General features: G+C 36.0%; 1 protein-coding gene across 7 annotated transcripts in view; it reads right to left on the reverse strand.

Annotated features, from left to right (window-relative positions):
• The window catches only part of LOC107615610 (ARM repeat superfamily protein), a 32761-nt gene extending 17771 nt beyond the window's left edge, over positions 1 to 14990 (reverse strand). For 5 of the 7 annotated variants that reach the window (XR_015900061.1, XM_088500345.1, XM_088500343.1 and 2 more), the window contains exons 1-17: positions 14638 to 14990; positions 14197 to 14422; positions 13657 to 13887; positions 13235 to 13416; positions 12810 to 12936; positions 11430 to 11657; positions 11086 to 11302; positions 10829 to 10974; positions 10597 to 10754; positions 10365 to 10514; positions 10246 to 10294; positions 7837 to 8025; positions 4377 to 4556; positions 3192 to 3331; positions 2859 to 2979; positions 2008 to 2148; positions 1835 to 1912 (exon numbers count right to left, since the gene is read on the reverse strand). Coding sequence is in view for 6 of the 7 variants with exons in the window: in XM_088500345.1 (XP_088356471.1) it covers positions 1835 to 1912; positions 2008 to 2148; positions 2859 to 2979; positions 3192 to 3331; positions 4377 to 4556; positions 7837 to 8025; positions 10246 to 10294; positions 10365 to 10514; positions 10597 to 10754; positions 10829 to 10974; positions 11086 to 11302; positions 11430 to 11657; positions 12810 to 12936; positions 13235 to 13416; positions 13657 to 13887; positions 14197 to 14292 (2433 nt within the window). In the remaining variant the exon portion in view is untranslated. Of the gene's footprint in view, positions 1 to 1834; positions 1913 to 2007; positions 2149 to 2858; positions 2980 to 3191; positions 3332 to 4376; positions 4557 to 7836; positions 8026 to 10245; positions 10295 to 10364; positions 10515 to 10596; positions 10755 to 10828; positions 10975 to 11085; positions 11303 to 11429; positions 11658 to 12809; positions 12937 to 13234; positions 13417 to 13656; positions 13888 to 14196; positions 14475 to 14637 lie in introns of all 7 variants that reach the window. The other 2 variants (XM_088500344.1, XM_088500341.1) reach the window with 1 other exon arrangement.
• Between the last annotated feature and the right edge of the window lie 349 nt (positions 14991 to 15339).

A 15339-nucleotide genomic window follows, 5' to 3' on the forward strand; every position in this document is an offset into this window, starting at 1 on the left:
GGATAATATGGACCATTTCTAATTTTATTGTGTCTTGTTCAATGTTTTTTACCAAACATAATATATATACACTAATAATTTGTGTCCATATCTTTAATGTTTATGTCTCTGTGTCTTGTCTCAAGAAATACATAAACAAAACGCTGCCTTAGCTATCAAGTGGGATATAAATTGTCTTAGTGTGTGTCCTTGTCAAGAAACTTTGTGTCTTAACTAAACAAAAGGTGGACGTGTGTCATAGTGTTCATGTCTCCCATGGACATGGACGCTAAGAAAATGTTTGGTTGTTGTCCATCTCCCTAGAGAATGGCACAAGCCCACCATTTGATTTGGTGAAACACAGTTCTAATGAACACGAGGCATAGAAACACACTAAGACATCAACACAACATTTTAAGCAATAATTTGCCAACTATGCCCTTATTCTAAATTTTTATAATTCCACAATTACGCTGATTATAATTTCATATCTCTCATCTTCTCCTTCTCCCTCCCTTCTAGCCAAACCACCACTGGCTCTCCTCGTTCCCAACCACCCAGACCACCGCTGCCTCTCCTCTTCCATACCTCACTTTCTTCACTGCCTCTATGCCTCTGCCACTTGCACCACCACCCCAATCTTAGTATTTGTTTCGCTTCCCAGATCTGCCGCAGTATTGCCTTCTGAATCTATCATCTCACCTCTGGCTCACCTTCTACATCTGACTTTGTGTTGCCACCTCCACCTCCATGTGCCTTTGGCCAGCCACCACATTGCCACCTTAGCCACCTTCTGTGTCTTCGTCTTCCTTTCTTGAATTTGTTTCGCTTTTTATTTTTGAGAAAGATTATTGAAAGGGGAAATTTTAGTGAAATGTTTTTTATGGTAGAATGGTGGTTGTGGTGATTAGTGGTGGTGGAAAGGTAGTTGTGATTGTAGGGATAAAAATGACATTTTGATAGAAGAGTATCTTGTGTCTTCCGTCCTATTCTTCATTATCAAACTAAAGATTGAAAAAATCATGTATTTTGTGTCTGTCTCCAGTCTTTATGTCTTATGTCTGTGTCTCTGGACAGACACTTATCAAACAGAGCCAAAACAAACACTACCACACGGACAGGCCCAGCCGATATATGGACAATCCCAGCTGGTCCCAACAGTTCCTACTGGCCGTGGCATGGCATGTCTCTGGCAATCCCAGCTGGTCCTCTTTTCTCTTCAACAGTCTTAGTCTTCATCATACTTCTTTTTCAAGAGTCTTATTGTAACAAGCTTAAAGCTTAACCTTTAGCTATAGGGATAGTGTCATATCAAGTAATATCTCTTGTAAGTTATTTATGTAACAAGCTTGATGAATATGGTATAAAGGCTCAGAGCTTGAGGGGGAGTGTTGAGAAAGTCGGTAGAGTCGTTAGTAGTTGAATTTATTGAAAGTAGTTGAGTAGGTGCTTATATTTATTATTCTCTTCTATGTATATGTAGGTGTCATCTATTGTCAAGAAATTGAGAGTCATTCTATTATTTATTGAGTTACCTATTATTTCCTTGACTTCGTGATAAAACATCATTGCACCATCAGATCCATGTAGTCAATCCAAACTAACGGGAGATGTTCTGGTTATTTTATATATACATACTCAATTCCTTAATAGTGTTCATACTACAGGGGGACTGCAGCTTATAAAAATTACAACTGTTAGACCTCTTCCTATTTGTCTAATATAAGAAAGACATCAACTATCAATTACTGGGATCTGAACTTTATTTCATTTTTTCCCCCTCTTTTGTTGTCTGCATCTACACCAAAATAGAAACTACTGAATTCAAATAGACCATCCGATTTGTCATACTAACCTTTAATTGACAAGATTCGCAACATTGAGCAGTATTAGCTAAGCATGTCACACTATCACCATCATCCAAGTGCTCCATCTAATAAAAAATGCAAGGTGTAATAAATTTGCAGATTATTAGCCTTATTCCGGCAAGATGAATAAACAAGATAAGTTATGTTTAATTCAAATTACTTGAATAATCTTTTGTGTTATATATGATGTGATCTCTTCGCCTCTAGTTTCAAAAGTCAAAACAGAGTGTTGTGCAATACAACCCAGGGACTGCAAAACTGTCGGGACATTCCACTGGCTATACAAAGGATCGATCAACGCCTGTGCAAAAAACAATAAAAATAGAAAACAAACAGTTTGAATCGACAGTCATCAATAAGAATTAAATGACCTATAATCAAACAGCTAAAAATCAACACTTGTACCAGTAGTTAGAATAACAAATTAATCTTCCGAAAAAATAATGTCTAGAATAAAAAAATAAGTTTTTGGGCTTTATATGACACCCTTAACACTTATTTTAGTTGTCTAAATACTGGCTTTAGTATTTTTCCTTTCTTTATTTCTTCAGTTATTGACTTTTCGATGTAGTTTACACAAGATATCAGAGGCTCTTCATGTAACTTGGGCCTTATTGTGTACTCCTTGGCCACAAAGTCCACTGGTCTAATAATTAGTGATCACTCTCGAGCAAAGTTGCGGGTTCACTTCTCTAGTGCATGATGCCCAAGAAAAGTAAGCTCCAGTTACTTGTCGAGGACCAAAATACAACCTTAACCCATGTTCTAGTTGTCCAAATATATGCTTTAGTATCTTCTTTTCCCTTTTCTATTCCTTGAGTTTTAGCTTTTCATTGTACTCACATTATTCAATTGATGATAGATTTGAAATCTGAAAAATATTCGGTTTCTGTTCTTATGATATCCAAGCAATACAGGAAAATTCTTGACCAAACATGGATGATGGAAAATATGAACACAATGTTTTACTCCATCAAAATTATAATCACATTGGCATCCTTATAAGATTACCTCGTATAAATTTAAGAAAACTGATTGCTCAGTAGTTATGGCAGCTATTGCAGAGACTGAAAATTTGGCCTGTGTGCGAGTTCCATCCAAGCACATTTTCTTAAGAAATGGATAAATATCACTGCAAAGTGAAAACACACAGAAACTTAGAATGGCAACCAAAAATCAGTTCACTGATAACTAAATATTAGTTTGCTTATACTGAAAATGGATAATTAAATATTAGTTTGATACATTGGAAAGTTTAATTGTATTAAAACATGCATTTTTTAACAATTTTTACATACATTACACACAACACACAAACAAGATAAAGACATGAAAGCAAACTACCTAATATTAAATGAAACATGAGCTCCTGCCTTTGCTATAATCTCAATCAGCTTGTCATTAACAGGACTTTTCTGTTCCAATAACATTTGAAACTGCATTTCCAAGCCTTTCAGCATTGTAGGGAAAATTCTGACAATAACCTGGTTCAAGAACAACGTCAATAACTCTAGAAGCATTCAACTAAGATACTATTACCTGACTAATAGAAGCAGAGGCTTTCTTCAATTTGGCCACTATAGTATATATAGAAAAATTTGGTAGATGTAAAATCCTTCATGTTCATAACTCTAACTTTTGTCCTAACTACATTAACATAAAGACTAGGACCGTTTTAGAGGGATATCTCAACACCCTTCCTAGGTCCTGATGGCTTAACCAATAAGGCAGACCAAAAAAACCAAACCCATTAACCAAATTTCACCAATTTGATCCTCAACCTCCACCAATACCCACATAACTGGAAATATAAAACCTGAACATAAGAAAATAAAAAATTGATGGTGTGAATCCATGACAGAGACTTGCGAGATCAGTTGTAAGGAGATCTCTGCGCATTGTAACAACATACTGTTAATTATGAATAACAGAGTTTAGATTTATCATTTACCCTTCCTTGATAAGGCAAATAACTCTTCAAAGTTGCTTTAAAATGCAGTGTGTAAAACAAAATTTACACGTATACCCAGTCATAAAAAATGTTTGATTTACCTTCAAGTATCTTGAGAGTTTTATAAACACTACCATCTCATTAGATGATATAGTATAAAACACTATGAGTTGTATTTAAAAGCTACTGATGGATAAGCATTACACATTAAGAGATAGTCACTACAGCACTGAAGTACTTTTGCTGATACAAAAATATCGACCTATTTGGCAACGTATGGACATCAGCATCCAAAAATATCTGGTAGTGGCCCAAGATGCTTGAGAGCAAATCAACAGTATAGGATGTTGAATGAAATCAAATCAAATCAAATCAAATGAGAGGAAGAACTAGTTAATAGCAATGATAGTAGACAAAAAAACATAGCTAGTACTCACTGTTGAAAGGGGATAAAATGGTTGTAATCTCCCCCTCTCACGAGAGAGAGAGAGAGAGAGAGAGAGAGAGAGAGAGAGAGAGAGAGAGAGAGAGAGACGAAAAAAAGTAATTAAATAAAAGAAAGTAGCGACTTTAGTTACCAGAAGAAGATCCACAGAAGAATCCTCCAAGTGATTATTTCCACTTTGGTTATTCAACAGAAAATCTAAGATATACTGGACATGCTCTGAGCTGAAAATGTTATTTGAACATCTGGAGAAGATTGATTGCAGAAATTCGTGATACGGATGGTTGTCTCCAATCATTCCCAGCAGAACATCCTGTAAAAGAAATAAAACAAGATAGAAAAATTGAATATCAAAAGATGAAGTAATAACCACAATGGGAACAATAATTATGAAAAATATTAGGGGTTTATATCACATACATAAGAAATCTACCCTCGAGTAGCTTCCTATACAAGCTATTGCTACAGAATATTCATAATCTCTCTGTCCCCCTCCTCCCGCACCCCCCAAAACCCTTTTCTCTCTTTTTCCCCTCTCTCTTTCACACACACACTAAGATCTAATATGGTATCATAAGCTCCCAAAAGTGCTAATGCATCAAGCCACAATAAAAAACCCCCCATCATCAGTGACCCCACCGCCGATTCCCACACTCTCACAAACTCGATAAAAAGAACTTTCTTCTATTGCACCGCAAAGTTCTGGCTGCCATCAAGAGCGACTATATATACAGCCTGATCGATCGTGCACCATTCACCTTGACCAGTATGACTAACCAAAGGCGGTACTTGGGAGGAGAAATACGGCAAATGGTCATTACTTGGCTCACAATGTCAATATGGCTGAGGCTAATTCTCACTCTCATCATCGACCATGACTTTACTTGCCAAGACTAGGAGAAGCTCGAGCTCTACTCCTCAAAGGCTTGAGCTCATGTTTATCAACTCAAGATAGAGCTTAGCAACGTTGCGAAGACCTCACAACTATTAAACAAGTACATCCTTAGATCTGTGCACTCACCAATGCTCTCACATCCGCTAGAAGTCTGATTTCCAAACAAGAGCATGTTTCCGCTATCATAGCTGGCCTTTCTAGCAAATACGATGTTTTTGTTACTACTATCAACACCAGATCAAATTCCCACTCCATTCCTAAAGTCAAAAAGCACATCATGACTCGTGCAACAGGAGTAGAGAACACTAGAAGCTATGGTTAACTACAAGCTATGGTTATTGCTCCAGGCTCACGTTGCTTCAAGAGATTCGAATTTTGCTGGTCAACTACAAGTTATGGTTAGTTTCAGAGGTGGTCATATTGGCAGTTTTTAAACAAGGATTATTCTGTGAATTTTTGAGGAAAAACCTCCGCAGCTAATGGTTATACATATACATTGAACTACATACTCTGCATAATTACTATCTCAAATAAAGGGAAACGACAACAAAAACAAAGCCTTATCCTAATAGATATGATCGGCTACAGGGATCAAGCGACCCTATTGTGCCCTACCGGGTATAATGTCTGCAGTGAGATTGTTTACACATAGATCTCCTTTGACCACTTCGTGTATGGTCTTCTTAGGTCTTCCTCTTCCTTTCACTACCTGCCTATCTGCGGCTGATCCAGCCTCTAAACCAGATGCTCTGCCGATCTTCTCCCCACATGTCCAAACCACCTGAGACAAAATTCTATCATCTTTTCAACAGAAGATACTACTCCGAATTTTCCTCTTATATGCCCATTTCTTATTCTGTCTATAAATGTGTTTCAGTGTTTGTACGCTCATCCATCTAAACATCCTCATCTCTATCACACTAAACTTATGGTCATGTTCACCTTTTTGCCACCCAACACTTCATTCCATATAACATAACTGGTCTAATGGCAGTGCGACAAAATTAACTCAAGTTTTAAAGGTAAAACAAGAGACCACTTTAACCAACCAGCTTGAATCTTATGTTTTACATCCTCAATTTTTCCATTGTCCTATGTAATACACCCAAGATACTTAAATCTCTTTATTTGTGGTAGGGTGCTTTTTCAAAGTTTCACTTTTTTGTTGGTGTTTTCCCTCATCATCCCGTACTTATATTCCTTATATTCCATATATTCCCTTAACTATGCCTTATGTGCAAACCATACACCTCTAAAACTTCTCTGAACAAATATAGCTTCTGACTTAAATTTTCCTTTGATTAGAATAATGTCGTCGACAAAAAATATACACCATTGTACAGGCTCTTGGATATGCTCGGTAAGCACTTCCAAAACCAATATTAAAAGATATGAATTAAGACATAACCCTTGATGTAGTTCTACACCAATGGGAAATTCCTTTGTTACACCACCTTGAACTTGGACAAAACTAATCCTCAAGAACTTGTGTCTCCTGTCTCAATCTTCGTTCTATAATTGTCTCCCATAACTTCATGGTATGACTTATGAGCTTAATCCCTCTGTAGTTTCCATAATGTTGTTATCATCCTTATCCTTGTAGATAGGAACTAAATACTCTTCCTCCACTCGTTTGGCATCTTCTTAGACTTTAAAATCTCATTGAAAAGTTTGATTTGAAAATCAAATAAGTCGTATCTTACTCAAACCGATAAAAAGAGCTGAGGTTATGCTAAAAGCCGCTAGTAGAAAACCGAAATAACTAGTTATAGTGGGCATAAAGAAGCTAAATGAAATAAGTTCTTTTTATACGTATGTTTACAAAGCACTTCCCTAAGTTTCCAAGGAAATACAATCGAATAGGAGAAGAAGAAAAAGATACCATTTGAGAAATACAATTGAGATTTGTGGATTTATCAATCATTATAGACGAACAAAAATAGAGTGACATTGGTAAGAAATCAATTCATCACCTATGACAACTATCCATCCTGTGGTTCAAAATCAACAGATTTTTTGAGCAACTCGTTCAAATATTTCCTAGGCCTACTATCCTACTTTTCTTCATCCGTCTTAGCACCTCTTTTCTTCAAATCTCCTAATAATTAAAGTTTTGGTCTTCTTCCCTCATATGTTAACGACCAAAACACGGAAAAATCTCATGTCATTCATTAAATAACTTGTGAAAGTAGCTCTTCCACTTTTTGTTAAAGCATATGTGACCAAAATCTCACCATTCTTGTCCTTAATGCACTTAACTTAATCCAACTCTCTCGTCCTTTTTTCTCAACGCTTTGCTATCTTGTATATACCTCTTTCCCCTTCTTTTGCACCCAAAGACTAATAAACACCCTCATATGATAGGTAATCTACACACTTCTAATGACAGATTCTTAGGAAAGTAGTAGTTTGGGATAAAATTAGGTGTTTAGCATCTATATGGCATAAAGCATATGGTTTTGCAAAAGGACTTTCCCTCTCAGATATGATGAGAGATTATAAAGCTGCAGTTCATTAAAGTTTGTCTCTGTGTGTGTTTTCCTTTAATTTGTATTTCCTTTGGTTTGGGAGGAACTCCTTTCCTCCGCTCCTTTGTATTGTTCACTCAATACCTTAATGAAATTCTTTCTTTTGTTATAAAAAAATAAACTAAATAATGTTAACCAAGAACTGTAATAGGATAAACTAGAAAACATACTTGGTTGGCTTGTCTAACTATGAAAGTCTGTTTCTCCAATAGTTGTTCAATTGATTTAAACAACTTATTATCTTTAGTCAAGTTTAAACTGCGAAAGCCCTCTTTAGCCTTGTGACAATCCGGGAAGGATTCAGCCATTTCTGCAAGAATATCTTCAATCTTCTTATGTAGGTCTTCAGAACCAACTCCCTGAAAATATGTTAAAAAGAATAAAAGATCTATTATTTCCCGAATAACAATTATGATCTGAAAGCATAGGAGCTGTCTCAAGCATTATGACATCAATCATTTAAGTCCTAAAGTATTAACTATCAACAACAAAGCATTCGGCTACTAGGCAAGATCAACTGCATAGATCAAATGTCGTCACAATACCCTATCATAGAACATATCTTTGTTCAATCCATTTGTACTTTAACCTTTTCTAATGTGGTACTTAATATAACTACACCCGAAAAAGAGAAATATGCAATAAAATATTATTTAAGAAAATGTATGAGCAAAACAACATTTCTTAACAAAATTTTGAAAACAACTTATGGACTATAAAATGTAAGCATATCTACTAAAAAATGAAAATAAAGGATCCCAAGAAAACCAAAAATAATCCAGCAATAGTATTTCGCTTTAGGTGCAGTCCTTCCCCAGACCCTACAATGCGAGATGCTTTTTTATTATTATTACACTACATTCAGGGAGAAATTTGGACATGCACCAAAATAGACACCCATAATTTTTGTTCGATAATTAATCTGCTTAATGCATTACCCAAATCCCCAAACAAATAATACATTAAGATTCTTGTTGGGGGTTCTTTGGGTACAAGAGTTGGGAACTTGGCTTCGGAGATTTGTTGTAGGCCACAAAAGGAGGCTTGAATATTGACAATCTAGTGTCTAGGAACACTATATTGACAGTGGAATGTCTACGGCAATTTCCTTGAGAGCCTCACATATATCGCATCATGTTTTATGGAGTAGGTATGAATTGGAAAAGAATGGTAAGGGATGCTAATTCTACTATCCATACAATTTCTACCCTCTAAAAGTTCATTACTCAAGGTTATGCTACCTTCAAACCTTTGCTTATCATGGGTGATGGTTCACATTTTAACATTTTGGAAGACCATTGAATATAAGACTCCTTTTATTCTAAGCTTTTCTCATTGTTGTTAAACTCCTTATCACCTATCTTCCTTGTGAAACTCCCAATCCAAAACTTCTATACTAAATAGGATTCTACGTATTGTTAGGACATCTACCCTTTTCACAACATACATGATAGAGTCCACTAAATTATTCATTCTTTTCTCCATGATAATGTTCCTTTGTCCTCCATGATAAAAGGTGTCTTCTATTGAATCACCTGGCTTGTATAGTTGTAAATCGTATTTGAAGTTCCTTACTATTTAAATCTAAGCCTCTTTCAACCTTGATAAATCCATCTAGAAGTTCACAACTCCCTCTAAATCAACTCCTTCATCTGGAAAATTGTGTTCAATAAAATTAATAGCAATGACAATTTGAACACATAGCTTCTCCCCTAATGTAGAGTGGGAAATTTAAAATCAAAATTTTATCTGCTTTTCGTGTGTCTTATGCCTAACTTTTTATGGGATACTTTGGTTGGTAGCTTTGGTGGGAGTTGGCAAAATCTGTGGCAATGCATAGTATACACCACGGAATGGAGCATTTCGTTAGAGCCAAATTCACACCTTCAATTATACATTTTTGGACAAGCGAATTTCATTGGATGAGATTCAATGTTTAGCCTTATTTTGATGTAAAGCTGATAATGATTTCAAAGGACAACCCCCAACAAACATGTTGAGAGATAGAAAAGCTACACTTCATTGATAGCTTCCTTTTTCTCTCTTGTAAGAAAGGTATCTTATCCTTACATCTTGTATTATTCCTCTCTACATTAACGATATTCTTTTATCAAAAAGGAAAAACTGCAATAGGGCTTCATTAACTGGAATGTATGATAGACATCACATCAGTGCATAGGAGGTAATTCAATCTAAAGCATGTAAACAGCATATCGGCCAAATAATGATCAAGACATTGCTATTGGCTAGGTAACCTTCATTCTTGCTCCATTATGTCACACAAAAGTACACAACGAATTCAAGCTTCGTAACTATCCTCATCATTATCTTAGATACATTTGTATTAGAAGCTACTTATTTTCCACACCCAGATGTGTCACTCAGCAATTACAAACCGGAAGCATCTACTCCACAATTGTTACTTATTAACTTGCTTTCAATGCTTGTATATTACTTTCCACCACTGGTATGTTCACAACTTTGTATTCTACCTATTTCTAAACACCAAAAGTAAAAGGAAACAAGGCTAAAGGCATGCCTCACATTCAATCATTGTAAATGTAATTCAATATTTGTACCTTCAATTTCTTCCTCATAGCCAGATAATTTTTCATTTCATTTTGTAGCCTGAAAACAAGAACAACTTGTAAGTAATACTGCATCTTCATCCTGTTCACCATAGTGCATTGGTTACTACCTTCTCTTTTGAGTCAAAATAGTAAGCAGAGCTTTTTCATGTTGAGAACTAAAAAGTGAAAACATGTGCATCCAGTGCTTTGTCCTCTCCTCTACAGGAAGGTTCTCAGGAAACAAATCATCAGCAAAAACAAATTCCATGTTCTGTGACCTGAATATATAAAATAAACATTTATATTTGACAAACTCTATTTGTTCTTATTTAATTAGCAAGCTAGTGTACTTAAGCTCACCCAAATTCCTTGCAATCTTTATCATAGCAAAGCAACATAATTTTACATGGAATCTTCTCAAAGTGGTCGCTAATTGTCATGCTGCCTTTCCAACATTCCGTGCAGTAATCTTGATACACTTCAATCATCTTCTTCAAGGCCCTCTTTCTGACGGATATCTGGAAAAGCATTTGTACCAGTCAGGATTCCTATATTTGTTCTTCAGCAAGAAAAAGTATTCAATAGCACATGCCTTTTTATCCCGAAGTCTTTCAGTGGCTTGAGATATTAGTTTGGATGGAACGAGTTTCAGGTTTGACCTGGAAATATCACAGGCAACAAGAACTGCCTGCATTCTCACTCGGTCATCAAAGTCCAGCAACCGGTCTTCAACAGCAGCTGCTTGGTTGAAGAGTTATCATAAGTTAATTTCATGTACATCGAACAAAACTGCTTTATCACAATGATAAGTAAAAAATATCAAGAACAAACATATGTCATGCAGCTTACAGATAATTTCATCTGATTCTGTCCCATAAGGTTTGGCCACATAAATAGCTTTCGAACACTGTAGAGCACTAATCCTTACATCCACAGATTTATCAGAAAATCTTTCCAAAAACTCCACAAAAAGATCGTGATACTTCTGTGCAACAAGCTCCTCAGAGAATGCAAAAAGCTTGCCAACCAAATTAACAGATTTTATCCGAACATCAACCTGATCAGCCTATGAAGTGGGTTGAAGAATTGTTTTTCAAGAGAGGAGGGGGGGGGGGGGGGGGGGGAGGGGTGCATCAATTCATCAATTCATATGAAGAAAATAAATAGTGTCAAAATGGTTGAAGTGGATATACCAACAATTCCTCAATTAAGCTTGGGATGACAGCAACTAGCATTTGAGGTGCACATTGAAAAACCTTGAATATGATTTCATGATATGATTCTTTAAGCTCACTGACCATAGCATCTCGGGCATGTATACAGGATATAAGATACCTACAAACTAGGGAGTTCAGTGCATCCTCTTCTGCACAACTTTTGATGACTGATGCAGCTAGTTGATAAGCAGCAGAAGTTGCATCCTGTTGTTGGGTAAGTTACAGCCAAGTGAGATTATGAAACAAGCTATCTTTCATTTAATTCAAGATAAATGTCTTTTTGGATGAAAAAATAAAGAAAGAAATGTCTTATGCACTTGTACTCTATAATTAAGAGCCATTATACCCAGCAATTAAGGTGGACATCCGGCATAAAGTATTCAATAACTATTACTGATATTATAGGTAGTGTTTGGTTGATGTCCATGTCTCATTGTGACACATGTCTGCTGTTTGGTTTGGTGAGACACAAATTTTTTATGGACACGGGAGGACACGGATGGACACAGAGACACTAAATTTGTGTACCTCCAATTTGATGAGACACTGAGACACAACTTATGAGACACTAATTTTTTACTCTTTTACCCTTATTCAATTTTTAAATTTTCAAAATTTATCCTCTTATCTCTTCAAATATTTCTTTTTTTACTTTCTCTTTTAGATTTTACAACCAAATTTGTTCTCCCATTTTTTTCAAAAAAAAAATTATACATTTAACTTTTTATTTATTTAAATTTTAATTAATCTTTGATAAATTTTAGGCTTTGGTTTTCTATTTTTAAAAAAAAAAAACTGTATATTTAATATTTGAATGATAATTTGAGATGATATTAGAAGGAAAAAATACGAAAAGAAATAAAAATTTAATTGTAATGACATATGTAGCATTTGAGGTGATGGGTGTGTAGTGGTGTTGATAAAATTGTGGTTAAATGAAGGGTAATTCAGTCTTTTTCAAATATTTGCGTCTTGTTCATTATTTTTACCAAACACAATACATAGACACAAATATTTTATGTCTATGTCTTTAATGTCTGTGTCTTTGTGTCTGTCTCATCCTATACATCAACCAAACGGAGCCATAGTTACACTGATGCTTTGTCCAACTACTCAATGATGAATTTTGCCCAACTTTACAACCCATGTATTCAATGAAGCCTTAATAGAAGCTACTTCAACTGATGTTAATGCTTGAATTCATCTATGAGAAACTGTGAAAGCATCACTAGCAACAAAACAATTGAATGGAAATTCAAGCACACTGCTAGTTAGTACTCCTTAAAAATTTGCTCAAGTATGCAACCAAATAAAGCATCAATAGAAGCTAGGCATGAACATAAAAAAATATCTTACCTTTTTCCCCTTTATAAGATTTCGCAAAATCACTTCCAACAGTTGCTGAGAAGCCTCCTCACTCTCATTCAATAAGTTTAGCATTATAGAAGACATGGAATAAATCAAACTATCATGGCTATCATCGCTGCAAAAAGGGATGAAGTAGATTAAGTGTCATTAACTCTTCAATTATAATTAATAATATAGATACACATAAAGTTTCTTTTAATTATTAAAGTAGTGGATGCTGCACAGGAAAAGCAACAAAGGTCAAGAACTACAAAACTCCCAACCACTGCTTCCTATCACTATATGATAATGTTAACGTGGATAATACATGACAATATAACAAGACCTAAGTTATAACAAAATTGAATCGCGTGCAATGTAATCCAATAAAACAGCCAAGTAAAAAGAGGATGAAAGGAAAGGTAGATCTCAACCTCACAACAGAGAAGAAAATATTGAACATCTCAAGAACCAAATCTACGCAGTCAATCTCCAGCATTATCACACAACACCTTAATTGAGCCACAGTGTCCAATAGTTTAACCCTCTTTGAGAAGTATGGGCTTGCAATATCAGCAAGATCCGCAAACGAATTAACAATGAGTTTAAAAACCTCCTGAAATTGAATGAGAAATACATTTCCAATCAGCACAAAAGAGCGAATACAACTCAAGCCTGAAATAATAATAATAATAATAATAATAATAATAATAATACAAATTGGGGATAAGGGATCCCCTATGCAAACACAAAAACAAACAACCCAAGCCTTAATAATAATAATAATAATAATAATAATAATAATAATAATAATATTAATATGCACGTATTTAATTATTTTATGCAAAATGAGTACCCTTAAATACTTGTCTTCAAAAGGTGGTTCTGGTGCTTTGACTCTAAAAATTTCCGTGACACAAATAGCAACCAAAAGCCGAACATCTTTATCAGGATGTCGAAGCAGACCACAACAAAGAGAATCCACCAGCGGCTTCAAAGCAGCTTCTCGTTTCTGAGCAGCCTGCGCTTCTTTAGCGTTTTGCGGCTGAGGAGACTGCTCTAACTTACACAAAGCATTTACAGCTTCCTGTTCAAGTGCAAAAAGTTAAAATAAGATAAAATAAACAAACCAAATAACAAAGACTCCTCATCTTAACTTTGATTACTACTGTAGTCTCAACAACTTGTTTCTTAAAGTAGGGTAGCATGGTAAGAGACTTTCTTAAAAAACAATTGATGGTAATAGCATCGACTTCCACTTCCGAAAAACAAGGAATATCAACCAAGCAAGAATTTTAAAAGAAAAAAATGGACAGAAAAGAAACAAAAAAGAATAGAAAATTGAAGCACGCATGTCACGTAGAGAATGAGAGTAGGGAGGGAGGATGATGCTTACTCGAAGCGATTTGACAATGAAATCCTTGTTTGGACGAGTTCGGTGGGCAAGTTGAATGCCGAGTTCGGACAGGCGTTGCAGCAAGGGTTCGTCCATAGGGATACTAATGAACGAAAGGAATGTTACGAGAACTTCTCAGAGAAAACTAATCAAACACCTGATGCATTCTCAGACATCCTGCTCATAACAATTAAAAGTTCTATTTCTTGACGCATTCTCAGAAGTCCTGAAAAAAGTCCAAAACTCGAACCAACTCAGAATCATTCAGTAGCCACGATCTACAACCATCAACCGAGTAACATCCATAACAGAGTATCAATTATCAAATTATTAAAACTGATAGAATAACAGACGAAGTGACAAACAGGTAACTAACAGCCATAATAAATGCTAATTTTAATTTTGAAAGAGATGTGACGGAGATGGAGGGCGAAGATGTACCAGAAGGACAGAGAGGAAGCGGAAGAAATGCCAGAGCAAAAGCAGGGGCGAATGGCGGATTAGGACGACAGAGCAGAAGCGCAGGCAACGATGGAGCACCACCGACCACTAACGTAGCAAATACGAAGGCGAACGTGAGGGGAAGGAGCAGAAGCAGCGGCGGAGGCGGCGAGTACAGGAGGAGCGGAGGCCGGAGAGCGTCTCCGAGGGTTTAGGATTCAAGAATGTCTCTGGTGAAATCGGATTTTTTTTTTTTTTCCTTTTGGGTGTTTGGTGAAATCGGATTTTATACTTTGATTTACTTATTTAAAAATAGAGAGTATCATGAAAATTGGTTGCCGCGGCTTTTATCCAATGTTCTGAAAACCGGACCGGACCGGCCGGTAAAACCGGTCAAATCGAAAACCAGCGATAAAAATGGTCCGATTCGCCTCTAATAACCGTCCTTTGGCAAATCGCTGTAAAATAGTCGAACTGGCCGAAACAGGTTGGTTGGACCGGACCGATAACCCGCCGGTTCTTGATAAATAAACGGCGCTGTTTTGATTTTTTTAGGAAAAAAAAGCCCAACGTTGCGTTTACTCCCCCCTCCCCCCAAACCCCTCTACCAATTCGTGAATCAATATACTCTGTGATGGGTTGGAACCGAAATTCCAACACCTAAACTCACCGGCAAGTGGATCGGGTCGCATCAAGTAATAA

The sequence above is a fragment of the Arachis ipaensis genome, chromosome B9, assembly GCF_059453495.1.
Source record: "Arachis ipaensis isolate K30076 ecotype BB chromosome B9, ASM5945349v1, whole genome shotgun sequence".
Classification (NCBI taxonomy): Eukaryota; Viridiplantae; Streptophyta; class Magnoliopsida; order Fabales; family Fabaceae; genus Arachis; species Arachis ipaensis.